This window comes from Balaenoptera acutorostrata, chromosome 19 (assembly GCF_949987535.1).
Source record: "Balaenoptera acutorostrata chromosome 19, mBalAcu1.1, whole genome shotgun sequence".
NCBI lineage: Eukaryota > Metazoa > Chordata > Mammalia > Artiodactyla > Balaenopteridae > Balaenoptera > Balaenoptera acutorostrata.
The window spans coordinates 28169847-28191283 of NC_080082.1; the positions used below are offsets into that span (position 1 = coordinate 28169847).

General features: G+C 52.1%; 1 protein-coding gene across 1 annotated transcript; it reads right to left on the reverse strand.

The window, feature by feature from the left end:
* Window positions 1-574: 574 nt before the first annotated feature.
* On the reverse strand, window positions 575-18965 carry ADGRG5 (adhesion G protein-coupled receptor G5). The gene is made up of 13 exons (XM_007167539.2): window positions 18912-18965; window positions 17657-17831; window positions 11378-11479; window positions 11084-11162; window positions 10291-10447; window positions 9577-9693; window positions 8750-8866; window positions 7216-7368; window positions 6363-6484; window positions 5833-6101; window positions 5107-5224; window positions 1968-2245; window positions 575-1588 (listed from the first exon to the last, which is right to left on the reverse strand). Exons 3-13 carry the CDS (start codon window positions 11439-11441, stop codon window positions 1500-1502), a joined length of 1563 nt encoding a protein of 520 aa, XP_007167601.2. The 5' UTR covers window positions 11442-11479; window positions 17657-17831; window positions 18912-18965; the 3' UTR covers window positions 575-1499.
* Window positions 18966-21437: the final 2472 nt, after the last annotated feature.

Genomic DNA, 21437 nt, shown 5'->3' on the forward strand with positions numbered 1-21437 from the left:
AAGAAATGAACAGAGGGCAGAGGATCCCCCTGGGAGAAAACGGATCCGGCTCCAATTCCCTCCCTGTGACGTTCAAAGTCACTGCAATCTATCTGATGGCCTGGAGCGGGGCCCTGAGAGCCTATCCCAGCCCAGCGCTCTAGTGCCAGGTATGCCCAGAGCATAAGACCCCAAGAGCCAGAGCGGGCGGCTGCATTGGGAAAGAGAGAAATGGCTGTGTCGGCAGTGCTAGCATTCCTCCTGCTGGTCACCCAGCAGGTGCAGTCCTGGAGGCAGAGCCTCTCCATCTGGTGTGTCATGTCCACAAACAGGCGACCACAGCATCACCAGACATGGTTCTGAACCCAGTGGCTTCTGACATTGGCCAACAGCGCCCCCTGGTGTGAAGCCTGGGAAAGGCGCTCGCTTCCTGAGTGGTCTCCCACTTGGCCTGACAGGACAGGTCAAGGGCAATGGTGATTTTCTACAACTGCGACAGCTAACAAAACATACAGGAAGGAAACTGAAATGGGAAGCCTGACAAAAGACTTGTATAATTTATACCAATTTATAAATACTTTAGGTGTCCACCAACTCCAAGAGAACAGACAAACAAGCTTGGGATTTAGAACCCACACCCTCACGCCTACCAGGTGAAATTCAATCCTGCCCAGTCATCAAATAGCCGGGTCACTGGAGCTCAGATGGAGGGGAAAGAGGCGCTCCCCTCCCACCTCCAGGAAGCCCTGTGGCCCCAGCTGCTGGTCTTAATGGCCTATGGGGGTCTGGGGAACACTGGAAGAGGAGCCTCTGGAAAGGACTGGACTTCCTGATCTTTGGGAAGGGCGGACTTGGAGTCAGAGTCATCATAATTTGGGGGTTAAAGGAAAAGAGGCCTCAGGTACAGGCTGGTGAGGTCTCACACACTGGGTGGGTCTCTAGGCACTGGGTTGGGGACCCCCAGCCAGGGCTGACCCTCTCCCGGAAGAAGGAAGCAGGGCCCAGCAGGTGTTTTCAGGGCAGGCCCAGGCCAGGGTGGGGATCCCCAACCCACTATGACCTCTTCCTCCCTGGTGGAATCTGCATAAAGCTCTGGGATTAGGCAGGAGCAGAGCCATCTGCCGCCATGTCACAGATGTGGAAACCAAGGGTCAGTGAGAAATGACAGGCCCAAGGTCAGACAGTGAGACTCAGAGACAGGCATTGAAACGTGGCCTCCTGACTCCCAGGCCAGTGCTCTGGCCATAGGCCTGGCCAGCTGGGCCCAGGCACCAGGGGCAAGTATGCTGCCCCCAGGTGGGGCTGGACCCGCCCAGAGCAGAATGCCTGGGGACGGAGAGCAACACGCTGCCCTCTGGGCCTGGGGAAGGCATGGAGATGGAAAAGGCCCCTTGGAGGTGACAGTGGCCTCTGGTGTCCAGCAGCTGGCCTGCCATCTTCTCGAGGGGAAGCCAGGGCCTCCGGCTACAGGCAGCCAGAGAAGCTGGGGGCTCCAGGCCAGGAGGTCCAGACAGTCCAGACTATTGCATCATCTGGGAGGAGCTGAATGCCTCCATCTCTGCCTCTGAGCGGCGCCTCTGGGAGCAGAACCACAGGAAGAGGAAGAAACCTGCACGCAAAAGACTGGTTAGTGGAAGCATCGCAGGAACAGCGTGGGGCCTCCTCCAAAGTGCAGGCATCTCCTTGGTTGGGGTAAGTGGGGCCTCCCTGAGCCCCAGCAGTAATTCTCAGAAGCCCTTCCTGTTGGAGGCCAGAAGGGACCGGGCGTAGGAGCTGGAGGACCAGCCACCGCTAGCCCATAGGCTGCCTTTGTGCAAATTACAAGGTGGCGCCCCTTCCTATGGGCGGGCGTAGCCCCAAGCCAGCTTGTCAGGGCCCAGATTTCAGCCCCTGACTCACCCCCTCGACCTGGAGCCCTTCAGTAGTAAACATGTAGCAGCTGTATGCTACCCCCCTGGGGTTTCCTCCACGTCAACCACAGGCCCTACCGTAGAGCGAATTGAAGGTGGAGAAGAGGAAGAGCTGGGGCAGCAGGAAGACACCAAAGGAGAAGAAGGCCAAGATCCAGGTGGTGCCCAGCAGCACGGTGAGGCCCAGCACGGTGACGGTATCCCAGCAGGCCCGCGGGCCCAGCGCCTTCTCCCGCGCCCGCAGTCTGTGCAGGACCCGTAGCGCCCAGGCCAGCACCACCAGGTTGAAAAGGGATGTGAGGCCACCAGAGCCCATGACCAGGACACCATGCACCCAGGGGTTCCGTACCCAGCATCTGCAGGGGAGGGGTGAAGCGCTGGGGTTGGTGTGGCTCCCAAGGCTGGTGGCAGGGAAGCCACGGTCTCCTGGGCCTCTGGACTGCCTCTTGAACCCGGTCCGGTCTTCCGGCTCAGACCCGTCATTTCTTGCCTGACTGCACACGTGGTAAAGTCCTGGCCTCAGCTTTCCAGCCAGGCAACCAGGTAGGACACACCTGCCACCTCAGCCCCCTGCCTGAAGCCCCTGCATGCCTCCTTTACCCTCCTTTACCCACCTGAAAACTCTTTCTCTCCTCCCTTGAACATCTAACCCTTCCCCCTTCCACGGCCAGCCCAACTGTCAACTTATAAGGTAGTGATTGCATCATTGGTCCATGGTCCTCTCTCCTGGAAACTTCTCCTTCCACCCACCACATGATTATCACCATCTCATCCCCATCTTCGTGCAACAGCACCAGGAGCCCCTCCCCACCTGGACTGGGCCACCGGCCCTTCCCTGAGCTGCTGCAACTCGAAGCTTGGTGGAGGGGCGCTCTCCATGTGTGGACTGAGGAGCCGGGCGGGCAGCAGGAAAACTCCACCAAGGGCAGAGGAAAGATCAGAGAGATACCTGACAGTGGCCCCAGCCCTGGTCCTAGACCCTCCGTGAGGTCTTCACGCCCTTTGCTTCCCCCAAACACCTTCAAGGCAGGTGCTGCCTTTTACCCCATCAGGTCACGTGATTTCCGTGAATCAGCCATACGATCCTCATGGTGACCCTATGAGGGTTAGAAACGCACACCTGCCTAAGGTGGGACTTGAAGCCCCGTGGTCTAAGCACAGAGCCCGTGCCCCTAACTGTCACGATCACCTGCTCGGGCTCCTGTCACTGCAGTCACAGAGTCCTTGAACATTATTTTGGGGGTTCATCCAAGTGGATGAGTGTGGTGCTGGATCATTCCTTTTCACTGCCAGATGATCGTCTGGCAGGGGTGGCTCTATCGCATTTATTAATTCGGTGTCCTGTCAGTGGGCATTGGAGTTATTTTCAAGGTTTTTAAAAACTGCTGTTAAAGAAGATGTGGTATACACACACACACACACACACACACACACACACACATAAACACAATGGAATATTATTCAGTCATAAAAAGAAGGAAATCTTGCCATTTGCGACAACATAGATGGACCTTGAGGACATTATGCTAAGCGAAATAAGTCAGACAAAGAAAGACAAATACCCAAATACCGTACTATCTCACTTACTTGTGGAATCTAAAACAAGCAAACAAAAAAACAAGTTCATAGATACAGAGAAGAGATTGGTGGTTGCCAGAGGCCAGGGAGTGGGGGACAGGGTGCAAAACGGGTGAAGGGGGTCAAAAGGTGCAAACTTCCAGTTATAAAATAAATAAGTCCTGGGGATGTCATGTACAGCATGGTGACTACAATTAACAATACTGTATTGCATATTTGAAAGTTGCGAAGAGAGTAGATCTTAAAAGTTCTCATCACAAGAAAAATTAATTCTGTATGTATGGTGACAGATGTTAACTAGACTTATTGTCGCGGTCATTTGGCAATATATACAACCAAATCATTATGTTGCACACCTGAGATTAATAAAGTGTTACATGTCAATTATACTTCAATTTAAAAAATAAAACAAAAAATGTAAAAGAATTTTTTAAAAATACATATATACGTAGTAAGGGTTTTTTAAATGCAGTAGAATAAAAGTCACAAAATCCAGGGTGAGAGGGAAGAGGGAGAGGTGAGGAAGACCGGGAAGAAGATGGTTCTTCGGGCGGGAGCTTGCTAACGTCCCTGCATTACCGTGCTTCCTGTTCTGTGGAAGCATCACTGCAGTTCTTTTGCCCATGTCACATATTATACAATAAAAACACACGTTTAAAGAGTCCTAAGTCACACTTCCTCTGAGAAACCACCCCGATGCTCACAGAGAGGAATTAACCCCATCTCAGCCTCACTCTGTGCCCAGAGCCCTCACTTCCCAGAGACTGGGATGGGCAGTGGTTGGGGGCCGGGCTCTGGAGCCAAGTCCCAGCTCTGCCCTCAACTGGCTGGGTCTCCTTGGGCAGGGCTCTTCAGCCGCCTGTGCCTCGGTTTCCCCAGCTGTAAACAAGGGCTGACAATGGGGCCAGCTCCTTGCTGTGAGGATTCAGAGCCAGCCCTCAGCCGTCCTGAGCTGGTGTCAGCCAGGAGAGGGAAAAGGCCAGACGGCCAACTGCTGGTGATGTGTCTGCAGGGGGTTGTTAAGCTATTCCCTCTATGTTGCCTGTTAGAAACATTTCATCACAAGAAAAAGGTTAATGTCTGAGGGCACGGGAAGGGGCGACAGAGTCTGTCCCCCAGACCGCCTTGGGCCCCCTCGCCACATACACTCTGAGCCCGGTGCCTGGGGTGTCCCAATCCCCACAACACTCTCTTCTCTGACTAGGAGGGGTGGAGGGCTGGCAGTGCCATGCCAGGCCCAGGTCACGGGGAGCCAGAGCCAAGCGCGTGAGCGAAGCACGGAGGTGAGGAGAGAGAAGAGTCAGGCGCAGGCTGAGCTCCACCGCAGGGCCTGAGAGCCAGCGGGGGGGCTGGCTGCCAGCAGCCAGGGGGCAGAGGCCCCCCTGCCCTGGCCTGGCCTTGGAGGCCCATGTGCTTCCTAGCACTAGCATAGAGAGTGAACCCGTCCTGCAGGAGACCTTGGGGATCCAGCAGAAGGGGCATGGCAAAGCCCCCTGGAAACCACGCCCCGTGTAAGCAGTAGCCCCCTCCCTGCCCTGCAGCCAGTGCCCCGCTTACGAGGCACCCTATCTAGAGCCCCAGGACCAAGTGGCCCTGCTGCCAGAGCCAGGGAGCCTGCCGCAGCCCTGAGCGCACTCACATGTACGTGCTCTGGAAGCCCGTGCTATTCCCCTGGCTGTCGGAGAGCGGGATCCTGTGGGGTCCGTAAACTGAGCTCTTGACGGCGAGAAGGAGCAGCACCAGGAAGGCCGGGACCCCTGAGGAGTGGGACAGAGGCTCAGTGTCTGTCAGGAGACCCCAGAGATGGGCTGCTCATGGGTTCCTGGGGCTGCTAAAACAGGATTCCGCTGGGCAAGCAGGGGGCGGGGGAGGGGAGGGAAAGAGATCGCTCTGAGTCCCCAGCCACTGTCATGTGGTCCAGCCTCAGAGCAATTAGCCTGGTGGTCTTAGAGAAGGCTGATATGAATGAGGGCTCTAGGGTAGAATGGTAGTGGCAGTAGTAGTGGTCACACTGGGAGGTGATGGCTGGAAGGTAATGGGAGAGAGGGTTTGGGAACCGGTGAGGAAACAGATAATAAAGAGAGGGGCTAGGATGGTGATAGAGACGCCAATGATGGTGATACCAGAGATGGTGGTGAACACAAGGATGAGGATGGTGGAAGTGATGGTGGTATTGGAGGTGGTGATGATAGATGTTTTGGAGGTGGAGGTGGTGATAAGAATAGTCACGTAGGAAGTGGCGGTGGGCGCTGGCAGGGATGGAGACCACTGGTCACGGCAGTGGAGGAGAAAGAGGACAGGAGGGGACGGACGCCCAGTCTGGCTGGAAGCCTCAGGAAGCAAGGGAGAGGGAGACCGTGCTTACCCCAGCCCACGGTACAAAGCTTGAGCACGTATCGGCGGATGTAGATGTTGTAGACGCGCCCAAGTAGGAGGTAGAGGTTGAAGCCTTCAATGGCCATCCAGGCGAGGCAGCTGAGCAGCGCGTAGTGCAGGGTGGCAGCCAGTGCCACGCAGGCTGACCCAGGCACGGGGGGCATGGCCAGCACAGGGCTCAGCAGGAAGGCGACATTGAGGAGCAGCACCGAGGCGTGCAGGTTCATGTGGATGCATGTAATGGAATCACTCTGCTTCCTGTGGGTGGGAGCGTGGCCCTCCGTGACCGGGACGTCACCAGGCAGCGCCACCCCCTGGGCTCATAGACACATAATGACCGGGACACAGGTCGAGAGGGGCAGGGTCCCAACAACAGCCACACACAAGGAGGCTGGTCTCCTGCTTCCCAGCCTCTGCACTCTGGAAAAGCCCACCTGACTCTGGGGGCCCAAGTAGGAAAGAAGGAGGGGTGCTGAGCAGCAGTGGATGGGCAGGCCCAGCACGAGGGCAGGGGAATACCTGTCATGGAGGTGCAGCAGGACCGTGAGCAGCGAGGCCACAATGGAGATGCTGCAGCCCACCAGGGAGATGTATGTGAGAGGCGCCAGCAGCTCTGCAGGGACCGGGGCCGGGGAGAGTTGCTGTGGGAGGGAAGGGGGGCCAGAAGCATGGAAATGCCCTCCACTGCCTAAATCAAAGAGACCTGCCAAGACCTCAGCTTCAAGCCCCCCTACCCTACAATCCTAGCCGTGGTCCTGACCTGAAAACAGCTACAGCAGACACAGTGGCTTTTCTGCCTCCCAACTCCCATCTCCCCTTCCTCCCCTCCCTCACTCCCACACGTGGGTGGACCCTCCACTTCTCCTACTACGTGTAGTCAGGTGCACCAGGCCTGGCCTATCAGAGCCTTCCTCCTGCCCACAGTGATTGGTTAAGGGATGGGCATGGGACACACTCTAGGCCTGTGGGACTCAGTCCCACGACTTTGGCTGGCAGAATTGGGTGAGAGAGGTCTCGTTCTACTGACCTGAACCTAGTAGGACATAAAACAGGAAATGTCAGCAGCCATATTATAAGCCCATGGGGACATCCTGTCTGAGAACTAAGCTAACACAAAGCAAGCACAATTGAGAGACTGAGATAGAGTCCTATCTTGGTGACATTGAGCCCCTAGATCAAGACATGCCTGAAGCCTAACCCAGCCTTTTCGGGAACGTGAACCCATAAGGTTTTTTTTTGTTTTTTGTTTTCCTTAAGCCCATTTGAGTTGGATTTTCTGCCCCCTGCACCGGCTTTTGCCTTTCTCCTCTGTCCTGGATATGGGGCCCTCTGCAGCTCTGACCACCCTCGCCCAGGCTAGATGCACACATACCATGAGAACAGCAAAGTAGGTGAGGTGGTTGCAGCGGCAGAGCACCTGGGAAGGTGAGGGCTGCTCTGTGCGGCAGCCCTCAGTGCTCCAGGCCCCCCAGTGGTGCTTGCTGGCTCCCTCCTTCCAGAAGACACAGGTCACTGTGTAGCCTTCCTAAGGGGAGATGCTGGAATTGGGTGCATCCAAGGGGTGGAGGGGAGGGCCATGGATCAGGGAGAGTCTGGAAATTGTGGGAGCCAAAGGTGACTCAGCTGCACCGTTGTCAACATTTTACCAGGCACTGGCTGGGCTTTGGCATCAGGCAGACCAGATTCCAGCCCCACCTCCACCACGGACTCTGAGAGTGACCTGGGAAAGTCACAGAGGTTCTCTGAGCCTCAGTTTATTCATCTGCAAAATGGGATCATTTATACTCAAGTCATAAGGATGGTGGAATAATCAAAGGCAATGAGAAATCTTGAGTGCCCAGCTCTGGCCAATACAGTAGGTGCTCTATAATCAATGTCCGCTTTCCCCTCCTCCCCATGGGGAACGATGACAGTCCAGACCCATCCCAGTGGGGGGGAGAGAGTCATCTACAGACAACCCTGACGCCAAGCCCTGTGGGTGGAAAGGTGAGGGAAATGAAACAGGCACACCATGGAAGACCATGGAGGAAAAGGCAGAGGAGTCCTGAGAAGGGAAGGGACGACTGGGGCACTGAGGCCTTAGAGGACACATCAGATTTCAACAGAAGTGGAGCAAGGATATAACAGGGGCAAAAAGCCCAGAAGAATGAAAGGAAAGGACAGAGGAGAAATTGGGAGTTGCAGAGCGGTCCTGATGAGGCTGACAGAAGATAGGGCCAGAGTGTAGAGACTCTGGGGCCTTTCGGGAATGCCATCAGGGCTTGTGCCCACCCAGCAGTCCTTCTTCCTTCTTTCGGCAACAATATCTGTAGTTTCCTTGAGGACCCATCCCTCTCCCAATGACAGGTCAAATGAATCCAGCCCAGTCCCTGGGCCATGTGACCCAGGTCTGGCCAATCTACATGTTCCATCCCCCTGGGCACAGTGATGGGTCAGGGATGGACACATGACCCAGCTGGACCTTTAGAATCCGTTATGGGATCCTGGTTTGCACCAGCAAGAAAGAGCCTGCTAAGAAGAGGGGAAGGAGGTCCAGCACTTCAGCTGCCATCTTGCCACAGAGTGGAAAGCCAAGGCAGGAAACCATTGTTGAGAGATGGAGACTGAGCCATTATGGCATCACATCTGTGCCTGAAGCTAGAACAGCCCTGGACATTTCATGTACATGAGCCAATAAGCTGGCTTGAGTTGGTTTTCTATCATGTGCAATTCAAAGAATCCTGACGAATGCAGTGTGTAAAAGCTTCTCTCTCATTTCTTTGGCAGGAATTTTCAAAGTATGATAGATTTAAAGCAGCTTGTTTCTAAGATAGTTCCACAAGTCTGGGTTTGATCAAACCAGTGTTCGACAGGACAGCCACAAGGGGGTAGGGGTGGGTTGGAAATGGGGGTGGCCCCAACAATACCAGGCTTTGGTTGTGCCAGAAGCTGATGTTCACCGGCTCACTGAGGTTGCTCACTTGTCCATGGCTCAGCTGGGCACCCAGAACATAGTTATTGAGCACAGATGAATTGATGTCTTTCTGGAAGGGCAACAGAAGAAGCACTGACTGGAGGGGACATGAGGAGACCCTGGATGAGGTCCAAGAGCCCCCCTTCTCCAACCCCTCCTCCCTGGATGAGAACAAGCAGACTGGCTTTCACTTGTACAACTGCGCCAGCCTCGCAGCCTTTGCGTATGCTGCCCCCTCCACCTGGAACCCTGTCTTCTCACTACCACCACCATCACCTCCCATTTGTTAAATGAATTCCAGCCTCATACCCTCCATGTCACCCTACCCTAACTCACTTTCAAATCCAAGGTTAAAAGGCACCTCCTCCAGAAGCCCTCCAGGACTGCTCATTGGGAACCATCCTGACCCCACCCTGACTCATCCATCCCTTTGAATCTCTATGGTTATAATCAACCTCGAGCTAAAATTAAGTCTCTAAGGTCCCGGTCTAATTGTTGAGATAGAGAGCTCTCTGAGGACAAAGATCTTGTGGCCTACTTGTCTATCTCCCATCTAGGGAGAGGCACACAAACAGTAGATTTCTTAGGTCTCGTTTGCACATTATAATCATGCCTCTCTTCCATTTTGCTAAAACAGAGGCCCAGAGAGGGGCACTGATTGACTGAGGTTGCACAGTAGGCTGGTCCCTGCCCAGAGGCCAGGAGGTGGCATGCATGCCTGCAGTGCCCCCCAGGAAGGAGCCAGCATCCACCCTGCTTGGCCTACCAGCAGGCCCTGACCTGGAAAAAGCGGGTGTTGGAGAAGTAGATGCAGATGAGACTCAGCTCCCTGGAGCGCACCCTGCAGGCATCCCAGGTCAGCTCAGCTGGGAACTGCATGGCGAGTGGGACCTGGGCCTGTGGAGAGCCAAAGACAGGCTGCGCCTGGTGTCCGAAGCCTCCAGACCCACCACAACACCTTCACTGCTCCCCACTCCCGAGGAAGCCCTCCCAGCCTTGCCCCAAGCATTTCCTACCTTGGAGCCTCCACCACAGAACCCTCTCCTGCCAGGCTGCACCTCCACCCAAACTTCCCGCGATCTCAGGCCTTCCCTTCAGGCCGTTCTGGTCTTGAATTTGGGTTATTTATCCCACCCAACTGGGGCCCTGAAGCTGGAGCATCATCCCCCAGCACCCAGGTATTCAGCAGGAATCATACCAGGGCCCTCAAAGGTGTCCCGTTCCCCTGGCCTCTCCCACGACTGCCTCACCCCAGGAACCTGCAAAAGCAGGAAGAGGACGCTGCCCCTGAGGGGCCACAAGCACCCCCTTTCCATCATTCACAGGAAGAACATCAGCCCCATTTTACAGAGGCGGCAACTCACAGCTATCAAGGCAGAGCCCTGATTGGTGGGAAGGTGGGCGATGGACCCTGGGGAGAGTCCAGACCTTAAGCCCCCGGAGGACTTCTAGGGTAGAGGCTCTGGCCACCCCCAATCCCTGGCCACCTCTGACCTGGGGGACCTGCTCCAGAGCAGCACTTCTCACTGAGAGACCAGTGAAGTTGCAGCCCAGCTTGAAGGCTAGTGTCTGGATGGTGTGCGTCCGCAAGGTGAGGTTGTGGCCCCCAAAGCTGGCATTGAGTAGCCTCGACTCTAGGCCGTGGATGAGCCTGAAAGTGAGAGAGATGGCCACAGCCCGAGGTAAGGATGGAGGCGAGCGGGGCTCTCCACAGCCTCCCTCATCCCACACCCCTGTCACTCCCACCTCTAGACCTCTGCATACAGTGTGTTCCTGGCACACTCTTACCTCCCCACCCCACCCATCTCCTTCTCCCATTAACTCTTGTTTGGGTCCCAGTTTGTTGACACCTCCTCCAGGAAGCCTTCCCTGGCAGCTCCCCACTGACTGAAGTGCCCCACAGCCCTGTGCTTCCCTGGTCAGTCATCAGCATTGGACTCTCACCCTGAACTACTAGGCTTTCGGGTCACGACCCTGGAGAGCCCAGCCCAAGTCTTGGAGCCCCTTCCCAGAAAAATGCATGGAGACCCATGATTCTGCACCTGGTTTCATGGCATCCATGGTTAAGGGCCCCCAACCAGAGAGTAAACTCAATGAGGACAGGGATATGTCTATCCCACATCTCCAGAGCTTGGTGCCGGGCACACAGTAGCTACTCAATAAATGAGTGTTGAATAAATGAATTAACAGTCTACACTGGACCAACCCTGGGCCGTGGATTCAAGGTGCAAGCTGGGAGTGGAGGCACAGCTGACTCTGGGCAGGCGAGGAGGGACACCCAACTCACTCAGCAAAAGAAGTGAGGCTCCGGCTCCTGGCTGCCACCTCCATTCTCTCCATCCAGCGCAGGATTTCTTGGGATGCCTCTGTGAGGAGAGAGTCAGACATCCGCCTCAGCCTCTGTCTGCAGCTGCCCTGCCTCCCGCCCCATGGTCTCTGGGCCTTCCGCCCCAGCCTCCTGCTGCCCCAGGAGGCCTAAGTGCCCCTTTTCAATCTCCCTTGGTTTGAGGCCTCCCCGCTTCACATCACAGCCAGGGATCCAGGCTAGGATGGCTCTTGCAGCTCAGCGGAGCCCTCTTACCCTCTGTTCTGCTCTGAGACATCAAGAGGCACAGGCAGAGGACAAGGGCCCCGCAGCGATCCATGTCCTGCACCGAGTCTCCTCCAAGAACTGGCTCCCACCCTGGAAAAGGTGCGTGTCTTTGTCACCCCGGTAAAAGAGCCACCTCTAACTCTAGGCATCTGCCATACCCCAAGAATAGGACGTGCAGCATCTTATTTGAGCCTCACTACTCCTGCATTTCACAGATGAGGAAACCGTGGCTCAGAGAGCAAGGCGTCTTGCTTTGCGTGAGGCTGCCTGAAGCCATGTCTCTGTTACTCCAGAATCCTTGGCCATTTGGTAAAGCCTGCCATTTGCAGCTCTGCCTGACACACATCCTCCTCCCAAAAAATGGTATCTCTGGGGGCCTCCCCAGTGCTCTGACCTTACCCAGGGGAACACTGGGAGTTGCTTGTCATTAACCCTGTCCAGCCCTGTCATTCACCCACCATGTGACTTCGGGCAAGAATCTGTCCCACTCTGATTAAACTGCCAGCAGCAGCAGCTGGGGGAATCCAAAAGTTGGAGCAGAGAAAAAAACGAGAACTAAGAGTTTCAGGAGAAGGCTGGTTTTGACGACAATCGTGGGAGGTCAGAGGCCACCAAGAATCACAACAGCTGGATGACATCAGGAAAACCACTGCCTTTGTCCACAAAGAATTCCCCCAAAGCCCATTTTAAAGTATAATGTGATTTGAACATATTGTTAAGTACTGTATTCAACACTTGCTGTGAAACCTTGTCTTCGTTTTCACTTATTTTTGTGACTGCCAGAATCTATGGCAGCTGTTAGTTATGAATTAAGATGTCAGGTTCAAATTTGTGAAAATAAATCCAATGTTTTGGTTTAAAAAATAAAAAGAATCTGTCCCTCTCTGCCCTCATTTCCCTCGGTTTTAAAATTAACTAATAGGGACTTCCCTGGTGGCACAGTGATTAAGAATCCGCCTGCCGATGCAGGGGACATGGGTTTGATCCCTGGTCCAGGAAGATCCCACATACCGCAGAGCAACTAGGCCTGTGCACCACAACTACTGAGCCTGTGCTCTAGAGCCCATGAGCCACAACTACTGAGCCTGCATGTCACAACTACTGAGCCCACATGCCACAACTACTGAAGTCCGCGCAACTAGAGCCCGTGCTCCACAGCAAGAAGCCGCTGCAATGAGAAGCCCACACACCGCAAGGAAGAGTAGCCCCCGCTCACCGCAACTAGAGAAAGCCCGCGCGCAGCAATGAAGACCCAATGCAGCCAAAACTAAATAAATAAATTTATTTTTTAAAAAAGTTAAAATGAACTAATAAACTTCTGCTTAAACATAACAAATTTATGCCTACCTCCTGAAACTCCAGTAAAATGAGAGTGAATGAATAAAACAGACGCAAAGCCACAAAAGACAGAACAATGGGAAAGAAGACAACAGCAGATGAGAGATATCAGTGAAACTTTGGAGGCCGCAAAGCAGGTGGCCACCTGCTTAAAAAAAAAAAAGTTAGCAGACCATAAGACGTTGAACCCAAGCGCTTGCAGTAAGGAGAGGTGAGTACAGCCGGTGGGGGGATCGGGGAGGGAACATGGGGAAGCCAGCTAGGTCAAGCCTCACAACCGTGGGAGCACTTGAGTGCTGGAGGCATCGGGAACCTCTGAAGGTGGGATGAAGGGTGAAGCTAAAAATGGGGGGTTGTTGGTTGTGAGTTTTTAAAATGACCAGCTCGGTCCCAGATCTCCTCTGCCACCTGGAGCATCCAGGAGCCTTCCTCACCACCCTTGCATCCTCAACCCTACCCTCCAACACAAAGTACACTCCCTGCAGACAGCGCACCAGAGAGAATCTGCGAGGTGCCATTCTGGTACAGGAAAATTAAGCCATATCCCCTCTCCACCTCCTCCTCCAATCAGCATCCAGAAGACTGCCAGCAGCCAGGCAATGATGCTCCAAGGCAGGAGAAAATTCTTCTCCGAAGAACTGACCATTCTAAGAAAAGTATCCTGTAGCTACTGACATTTTGGTGCTCCTTGATAAAACGGCCAGGACCAAGCTTATGGTGAAGCTTCACCAGTCACCAACCCCTACCAGCCAATTAAGTTGTTTTTTTTTTTAACGCACACACATAGTTTACTTATTTTCAATTTATTTTATTTATTTATTCATTCTTGGCTGCATTGGGTCTTCATTGGTGTGCACCGGCTTTCTCTAGTTGCAGCGAGTGGGGGCTTCTCTTTGCAGTGGCTTCTCTTGTTGCAGAGCACGGGCTCTAGGCGCACGGGCATCCGTTGTTGTGGCACGTGGGCTCAGTAGCTCTGGCTCGCTCTAGAGCGCAGGCTCAGTAGTTGTGGCTCTTGGGCTCTAGAGCGCAGGCTCAGTAGTTATGGCGCACGGGCTTAGTTGCTCCGTGGCATGTGGGGTCTTCCCGGACCAGGGCTCGATCCCATGTCCCCTGCACTAGCAGGTGGATTCTTAACCACTGCGCCACCAGGGAAGTCCCAGACAATTAAGTTTTTAGTGCTCCACTCTTTTTTGTTGTTGTTGTTGTTATAAATTTATTTATCTATTTTTATTTTTATTTTTGGTTGTGTTGGGTCTTTGTTGCTGCACGCAGGCTTTCTCTAGTTGCGGCGAGCGGGGGCTGCTCTTCGTTGCGGTGCGCGGGCTTCTTGTTGCAGTGGCTTCTCTTGTTGCAGAGCACGGGCTCTACGCATGCGGGCTTCAGTAGTTGAGGCACAAGGGCTCAGTAGTTGTGGTTCACGGGCTCTAGAGCGCAGGCTCAGTAGTTGTGGCACGCGGGCTTAGTTGCTCTGTGGCATGTGGGATCTTCCCGGACCAGGGCTTGAACCCGTGTCCCCTGAATTGGCAGGCGGATTCTTAACCACTGCACCACCAGGGAAGTCCAACAATTTCTTACAAAACTAAACATGCACCTACCATATGACCCAGCAATCGCACTTTTCGGCATTTATCCCAGAGAAATAAAAGCTCATGTTCACACCAAAACCTGCACATGAGAACTTCATAGCAGCCTTATTCACAATAGCCCCAAATTGGAAACAATTCCAATGTGCCTTCAATGGGTGAATGGTTACACAACCTCAGGTACATCTGTAACATGAACTACAACTCAGCAATTAGAAAAATATACTGTTACACACAACTTGGATAGGTCTCAAGGGAATCATGCTGAGGAAAAAAAAAGCCAATCTTGAAATGTTGTATACAGTATGATTTGATTTATATGACATTCTTGAAATAACAAAATTATAGAGACGGAGAACAGATTAGTGGTTGCCAACAGTTAGGGATGAGGGGTGTTTCTGTAAAGGAGTAGCACTAGGGAGCCTTGTGGTGATGGGACAGTTTTGTATCTTCATTGTGATGGTGGTTACAAGAACCTACACATCATAAAATTGCATAGAACTAAACACACAGACACACACACACACATAAATCAGTGCATAAAAACTGATGAAATTGAATAAAGGCTGTGAATTGTACCAAAGTCAATTTCCTGGTTTTGATATTGTACCTTAGGTGTGAAAGATGTTACCATTGAAGAAGACTGGATGAAACGTACACAAAACCTTTTTTGCAACTTCCTGTGAATTTTTCGTTTTTTCAAAATTAAAAGTTAAAGGAATACAGTACGATGGATTGCCATTTCACCATTAAGAATTATGATGTAAATAGCCACATAGAAGAGGAGTACAGCATATCATTGAGCGGAAAGAGCAGGTTAAAAATAACACATATAGGGGCTTCCCTGGTGGCGCAGTGGTTGAGAATCCGCCTGCCAATGCAGGGGACACGGGTTCGAGCCCTGGTCTGGGAGGATCCCACATGCCGCGGAGCAACTAGGCCCGTGAGCCACAACTACTGAGCCTGTGCGTCTGGAACCTGTGCGTCTGGAGCCTGTGCTCCGCAACAAGAGAGGCCGCGATAGTGAGAGGCCCGCGCACCGCAATGAAGAGTGGCCCCCGCTTGCCGCAACTAGAGAAAGCCCTCGCACAGAAACGAAGACCCAACACAGCCAAAAATAAATAATAAATTTATTTTAAAAAAAAATAACACATATAATATAATCACATTTATGGAAAATTATATGCATGTTTAAATCTATGAGGATATCTAGAAGAATGGTCACCAAAATATTAATAATGTTATGGGAGGGGGTTAGTTTCTTTCTTTAGTTTTCTGTATTGTTTGAATTTTCGACAACAAACATGTATTACCTTCACAAAAGAAAAGCAAATATTTTAATGCTTAGGATTTTTTAAATATTCCAAATGACTATTTATTGTTATTGAAAAAATAATAGTGACAGATTGCTTATGAGAAACAAAAAGCATGTTGCAAAACAATGTAATCCAATCCTTGTAAAAACTGTACTTTTTATAGATGCAAAATCTGGAAGAAGCACATCAAGGTCACTTCGGTGAGGTGAGATTCTGGGCCTATTTGTTTTGTTCATCTGTGTTTTATAAAGTTACCCCATATGTTATAGTTATCCATTTCCCAATTTTTATTCACTCTTTAGATGGGTTAGAAATTTACATCTTTCAAATATACACAATAAATAAATACAAAATGGTGCAAAAGGCAAAGTATTCCTGCCTCTTGTGTCACCTAACCACTCAGTTCCCAATTAGTTACCCCCAGGTCACCACTGCTATTAGTGTTTTGTGCGTCTTTACCAGTTTCTTCATACAAATATAAGCGAATATGAGTTCCCCCATCTTATAAAAAAAAAAAAAGTAGCACACTCTGTATACTTGAAAATAACCTTGGAGAGCTTTCCTTAATAGTACCTAGAGCCTCCACTTTCTCTTTTGTATCTGCACAGTGTGATGTTAGGGACAAACCATAATTTACTTAACCAGCCCCCTGTTAATAGTCATTTGTGCTGGTTCCAGTCTTTGGCTCTTACAAACAGCTTGGCTGTGCTTGTACTTGCCTCATTTCCCACATGTGCAAGTTCATCATCTGCCCATTTTGATATTGGGTTAGACTTTTCTTTATCAACTTCTAGAAACTCTTTACATAATAGGAAAATTAGCTCTTTGTCTATTACATGAGTTGCAAGTATCTTTCCTAGTTTGTCTTTTGCCTTTTGACATTACATATGGCTTTTTTTTCCAGGTAGGTCTTTTTTAAATATAAAATTTTTATGTAAAAATTACCAGTGTTTTCTCTTTGGGCTTCTGGATTTTGAGTTTTAGCTAGAAAGACCTTCCTCATTCCAACATTATAAATGAATTCTCCTAAGTTTCTTCTGGTAATTTTAAGGTTTCATTTTTTTTTATATTGGAATCTCCAGTCCATTTGCATTGATCCTGGAGTGTGAAATACGGATTCAATTTTGTTTCCTGGTGGTTATCCATCTGTCTTAACACTATTTATTAATATGTGTGTTTATTTTAAAAGAGAATAAAGGGACTTCCCTGGTGGTCCAGTGGGTAAGACTCCGTGCTCCCAATGCAGGGGGCCTGGGTTTGATCCCTGGTCAGGGAACTAGATCCCACATGCATGTCACAACTAAGAGTCCGAATGCTGCAACTAAGACCTGGCGCAGCCTAAATAAATAAATAAAATTAAAACATTTTTTAAAAAAAGAATACCTACATTATATTAAAATAAATAAATAAATAAATAAATAAAAGAGAATAAAGACTTTGGAGTCATAGAGTGCTGGGTTCTTATTTATTTGGCTATTAAGTTATTTATTTGGCTGTGTTATCTTGGGCAATTCACTTACCCTCTCAGAACCTAAGCGACTGAAGGAAAAGATTTTGGGGGACAAAGGAAGCCACTGAATGAAACCATTTGCAATGTTTCAGGTGAGAAAACTGAGAACCCGAGAGTGTAGAAAAGACCCCCTCACAGTACGAATGGGGAAACTGAGGCCCAGACAGTGGTGTGGATTTGACCTCCAGGGTCTGGACCCTAAGACGGGGTCCCCAGGCCCCTGACCATGCTTCTGCCAGGCAAACACAGAGGGAAGAGGAGCTTAACCCCACCACGCAGCTGGGGAAATTAAGGCCAAAGCAGAAGTGACATCCCCCCCACCAGGCACCCAAAGAGAAGCTGTGGTTTCCATCCCCTTTCCCAGGAGCAACCACAATCTTCACTTCTGCTTGCAACCTCCAACATCCCCCTCCCCATCTTTTCAGAGAGACCACCACTCGCCATTACCCCACACCCTCAGCCGTCTCCTTCTTTTTGCAATTCGCTATTTAGGGTCCTCTAGAAAACAGGAATCCCTTACCTGACTCCCAAGAAGGTTCCAATTGACCGTGTCGAAACTGAATACTACACAAGGGTTTGCTCGGGGTTCTTCAGCAGGCCAGTGGGCAAGCTGAAACGCAAACTCAGACTCCAAGTCAAGTGCTCTCCCCCACGATGCGCTGCAGCCTCCTAAAGATGGCCTGGTGGCTGAGTTGCTGTATGGATGAGGAGACAAGTGGAGAGCAGAACAGAGACTTCAGAAGATGGAAATTCGATAACTAGTTCCAGTATTCAGCACCTGAGGTCTGACGTTAGGCAAGGAACTTGACCTTTCTGTGTTTCAGTTTTTCTCATCTGTAAAATGAGGCCAAGGTCATCTATTTCCCAGGGAGGGAAACTCAAACAACCATTTCCATGATCCACACTCCAGGGAATCTAAGGCTCTGACCCAAGGTTGCCAGCCAGGAACACGCTCAGCGGGAGAGCTGGGAAGCCCTGCCTTCCTATCCAGAGCTGGCAGTGCACCCCCGAAGCCCACCCTCTCTCCAACAGCACCAGGGTCCACTGAGCCACTGCATTCCTGGATAGGGCCCCACCTGCCCCTCCCAACAACTGCTTTTGCCAACAACAGGCTGGAGTCCCCACTTCCGGCCTCCCCCCTGGCCTGGGTGAAAAGTGAACCTGTGGTCTCTGCAGGGAAGTCCTGACAGGTGCCATTATCAGCCCCATTTCACAGGCGGGGAAAAGGAGGCTCCACCAGCACCCAACAGGGGGTCTGTGACCCAGCCAGGTCCAGAGCCTTTGCCTGAGACACACTGTCCCCAGGCTCCCTTCCAGGTCACTCAGAGGAACTGCACCTGCTCTGATTTGCCCAACATAAACTCTGTGCCAGGCCCTCACCCATGTCACCTGAGGTGCAGGTTACTGGACTAGCCCCATTTTACAGGTGAGGAAACTCAGGTCCAGAAAAGCAAAGTTCAATAACTTGCCCCAGGCCACATGGGGCAGGGGGGTGGGGAGGATAAATATTTGAACCCAGCACCCAACCACTCCTTAATGTAAATGCCTTTTTTCAAAAACATAGATCTGTACATTCCTGAGATTTGGGGTTGTCATCAGGGGCCCAGGACCTGGTGAAGGGAATGAAGGTGAGTCCCCACCTTGCGGCTCCGCGGATGTCACCAGTACAGCAACCACTCAGGCAGGGGCGTGCCCAATGCCTGCTAGGGAACCCAAGGGTAAGGACAGAGTCTGGGGGGAGGGAGGCATGGAGAGACCCAGACCGAGGGGCTGACCTGTGCAGCTGTTGTTGTCTCACCGCTGTCCCGCCGCCTTCTGCACGAAGAAGGGGAAGTTGGGGACCTCTGTGCTGCGGGCGGGCGACCTCCTGCCCCTGCACTTCTCTCTGCTCTCTTCACCCAACAGCTGCACCGCACGCTCCCACTTCCCTTCTTCTTTCACTAGAAGAAGGCTATTTGTTCCTTCCCTCAGGGCCTGCAGCACTTCCTGTGGGCAGCTGCACATTTGCAGAGATGCTGGTCGGCGGGGAGAGGGAGGAGGGCTGGCCAATGTGGCACCCAGCGGGGTCCAAGACCCACTCAGCTCTGTGCCCTTGGGCAAGAGACCTCACCTTTCTTGGCCTCAGTTTCCCCTTGTGTAGGAAAGGGAGAATGATCCCTGCCTGACCTGATGATCAACGAGATGGATGATGGCAAGGACCTCAGGCAAGGGCTGGCTCACGCTGCCTGGGTTCAAATCCCAGGCCCACCATTTCCTGGCTGGGTAACTTTGGGCAAGTGACGGAAATGGGGTAGTGTAGGGCTTATCAAGGGTAATGCTGCAGAGTCACCAGAAGTGCTCCATGAAGCCCTCAGTTTTCACAGATGGGGTGCCTGAGGCCTGGGGAGGACAAGGGCCTGGCCCAGAGTTACCCAGTGCAGAGCCCTTTGGAGAAAGGCCTCACTGGGAGCAGAGCTCAGAAAACATGGCCAGAACTGTGAGGCTGGAAGGCTAGCCGGCTTCTCCTTGAGCCAGGGGTCTGGACCAGCCTGTCCTACATCAGTCTCCTCCTCCACAGAACCCTAAGCAACAGGGGGACGTGTCTGTGTGTGTTGCTGGGGAGACAGGGTGCTCTCTCTTGCCAGGGCCCCAGCCAGGCTCCCTGGGAAAAAGTTCTGACTCAGGAATGTGCTTTTCTACCCCCACAGCTGTGATGGGGGTGCAGCAACAGGGAGAAAGAGGCAGGTCCCAACATGGTCTCCCTCTTCTCTGCCCCAACACTGGAGGCCTTGCTGTATCTGCTCAAGCACAGCCCACAGGTAGCTCAGGTGGCCTCTGTGCAGGGAAGGAGGGCAGCTGCTCCTTGCAGGGCAGGGAGATTTCGGGGAGGCGCAGGCCCACCCCAGCTGCAGTGCAGAGACTTTGCAGGGACACCCGTGTGCCTGTGTCCTGACCCCTGGGCCACACTCCTGCTGGGTGACTTGGACAAACTCTTGCCCTCCTCCACACTTTGGTTTTCTGCAGCCATGATGCAGCCCTTGAGCTCTAGGCCCTTCCTTCCTTTCCGAGGTCTCCTGCCACCTTTAGGGTTACAACACCAGCAGCTGCTCTCAGGGCCCAGGAGGAAGCCCTGCTCACCCCAAAAGCCCCTCTATTTTCCATCCTGGATCTGTGCTAGCCTTACTATGCGCCGCCTCAATTGGGGGTGCCAGTTACATAGCCCTGCCCTCCAGATCCTGGAACTCACTGCCAAGACACTCCCCAGCTCAAAAGCCAGCAGTGTCTCCCATTGTTTTCATGGTCTAGGCCCATCCAACTTCTACTTCCACCCAGTTCGGGATGTGCTTGCCATGTTCATCCCCATCTCCCTGCTCTGTTCCGCTCTGACACACACATACCTGGGTGGCACGCTAGCTCCTCTCCATCCCTTAGGGCCCAGTCCTGCCTACTCTGGGAAGCCTTCCCTGACTCCAATTCCCCTATAAAACATTCCAGATGCTTCCGCTTTAGGAGGCGTGTCAGGTCCTTGTTCAGTCCCCCTGGCAGGCAGGAAGGCAAGCCACTTCCCACTCCCCAGCCTGGGAGAGCCACACCCCAGCCCTAGTGAAGTGTCTCTCCACATGGGGGCTGCTCCCACTGGTGATCTGTGAGAGGGCAGTAAGTGGCACCCCAGACAGGCCATTAGATAAACTAATGAGTCAGACCACGAAAAAGTCATTTACTTTTCAGTCTTTCTCAATCCTGGTGGCAACCAGGAGAAGCGTCCATTTAGAACTAAATTGTCTCTAACCTCTTTCTACCACTGCCTTCTGTCCTTTTCATTTTCATTCTTAAACCTTCTATTGGACAGAAAACAAGACACCTGACTTTTCATCATCAACTCAGCCTCCTCCACCTTCACTATCTGTATCCCTACCTCCAGAAACTCTGGTAAAGAACTCTAGACTCTTGGTCCATGGCTGTCCTTACTGGCTGTGAAACTTTGGGTAAGCCTGAGCCAAGAGCCTCAATGAGCATTTCCCCAAGTTTAAAATGGGGATGTTCCAGTCCTCTGAGTACTCAATATCTGAATCTCTCAGGTCCAAAGTACACACAGTAAGCAAAGGCCAGCCACTGCAACATTTACAGGTTAGTTCCCTCTCAACCACCACATATCCCCACCAAAATCAGTCCCTAGCTGATTGTCAGATGCTATTAACATTTAACCACGCAAATACAAAGCAAATGGTTATGAGTGAAACTGCAAATCTTGCAAAAAGCGTGAGATTTCATGAAGTTGATGGAAGTGATGCCGTGGAAATGGAGCAGCAACTGACCACAGA

Coding starts and splice junctions, on each gene's coding strand:
- ADGRG5 (XM_007167539.2), bottom strand. CDS start 11,441: ATGGATCGCTGCGGGGCCCTTGTCCTCTGCCTGTGCCTCTTGATGTCT. Junction 10,448..11,083: donor AGCCTCACTTCTTTTGCTGA/GTGAGTTGGGTG, acceptor TCTCACTTTCAG/GCTCATCCACGGCCTAGAGT. Junction 1,589..1,967: donor CACCTTCAATTCGCTCTACG/GTAGGGCCTGTG, acceptor TTTTGCGTGCAG/GTTTCTTCCTCTTCCTGTGG.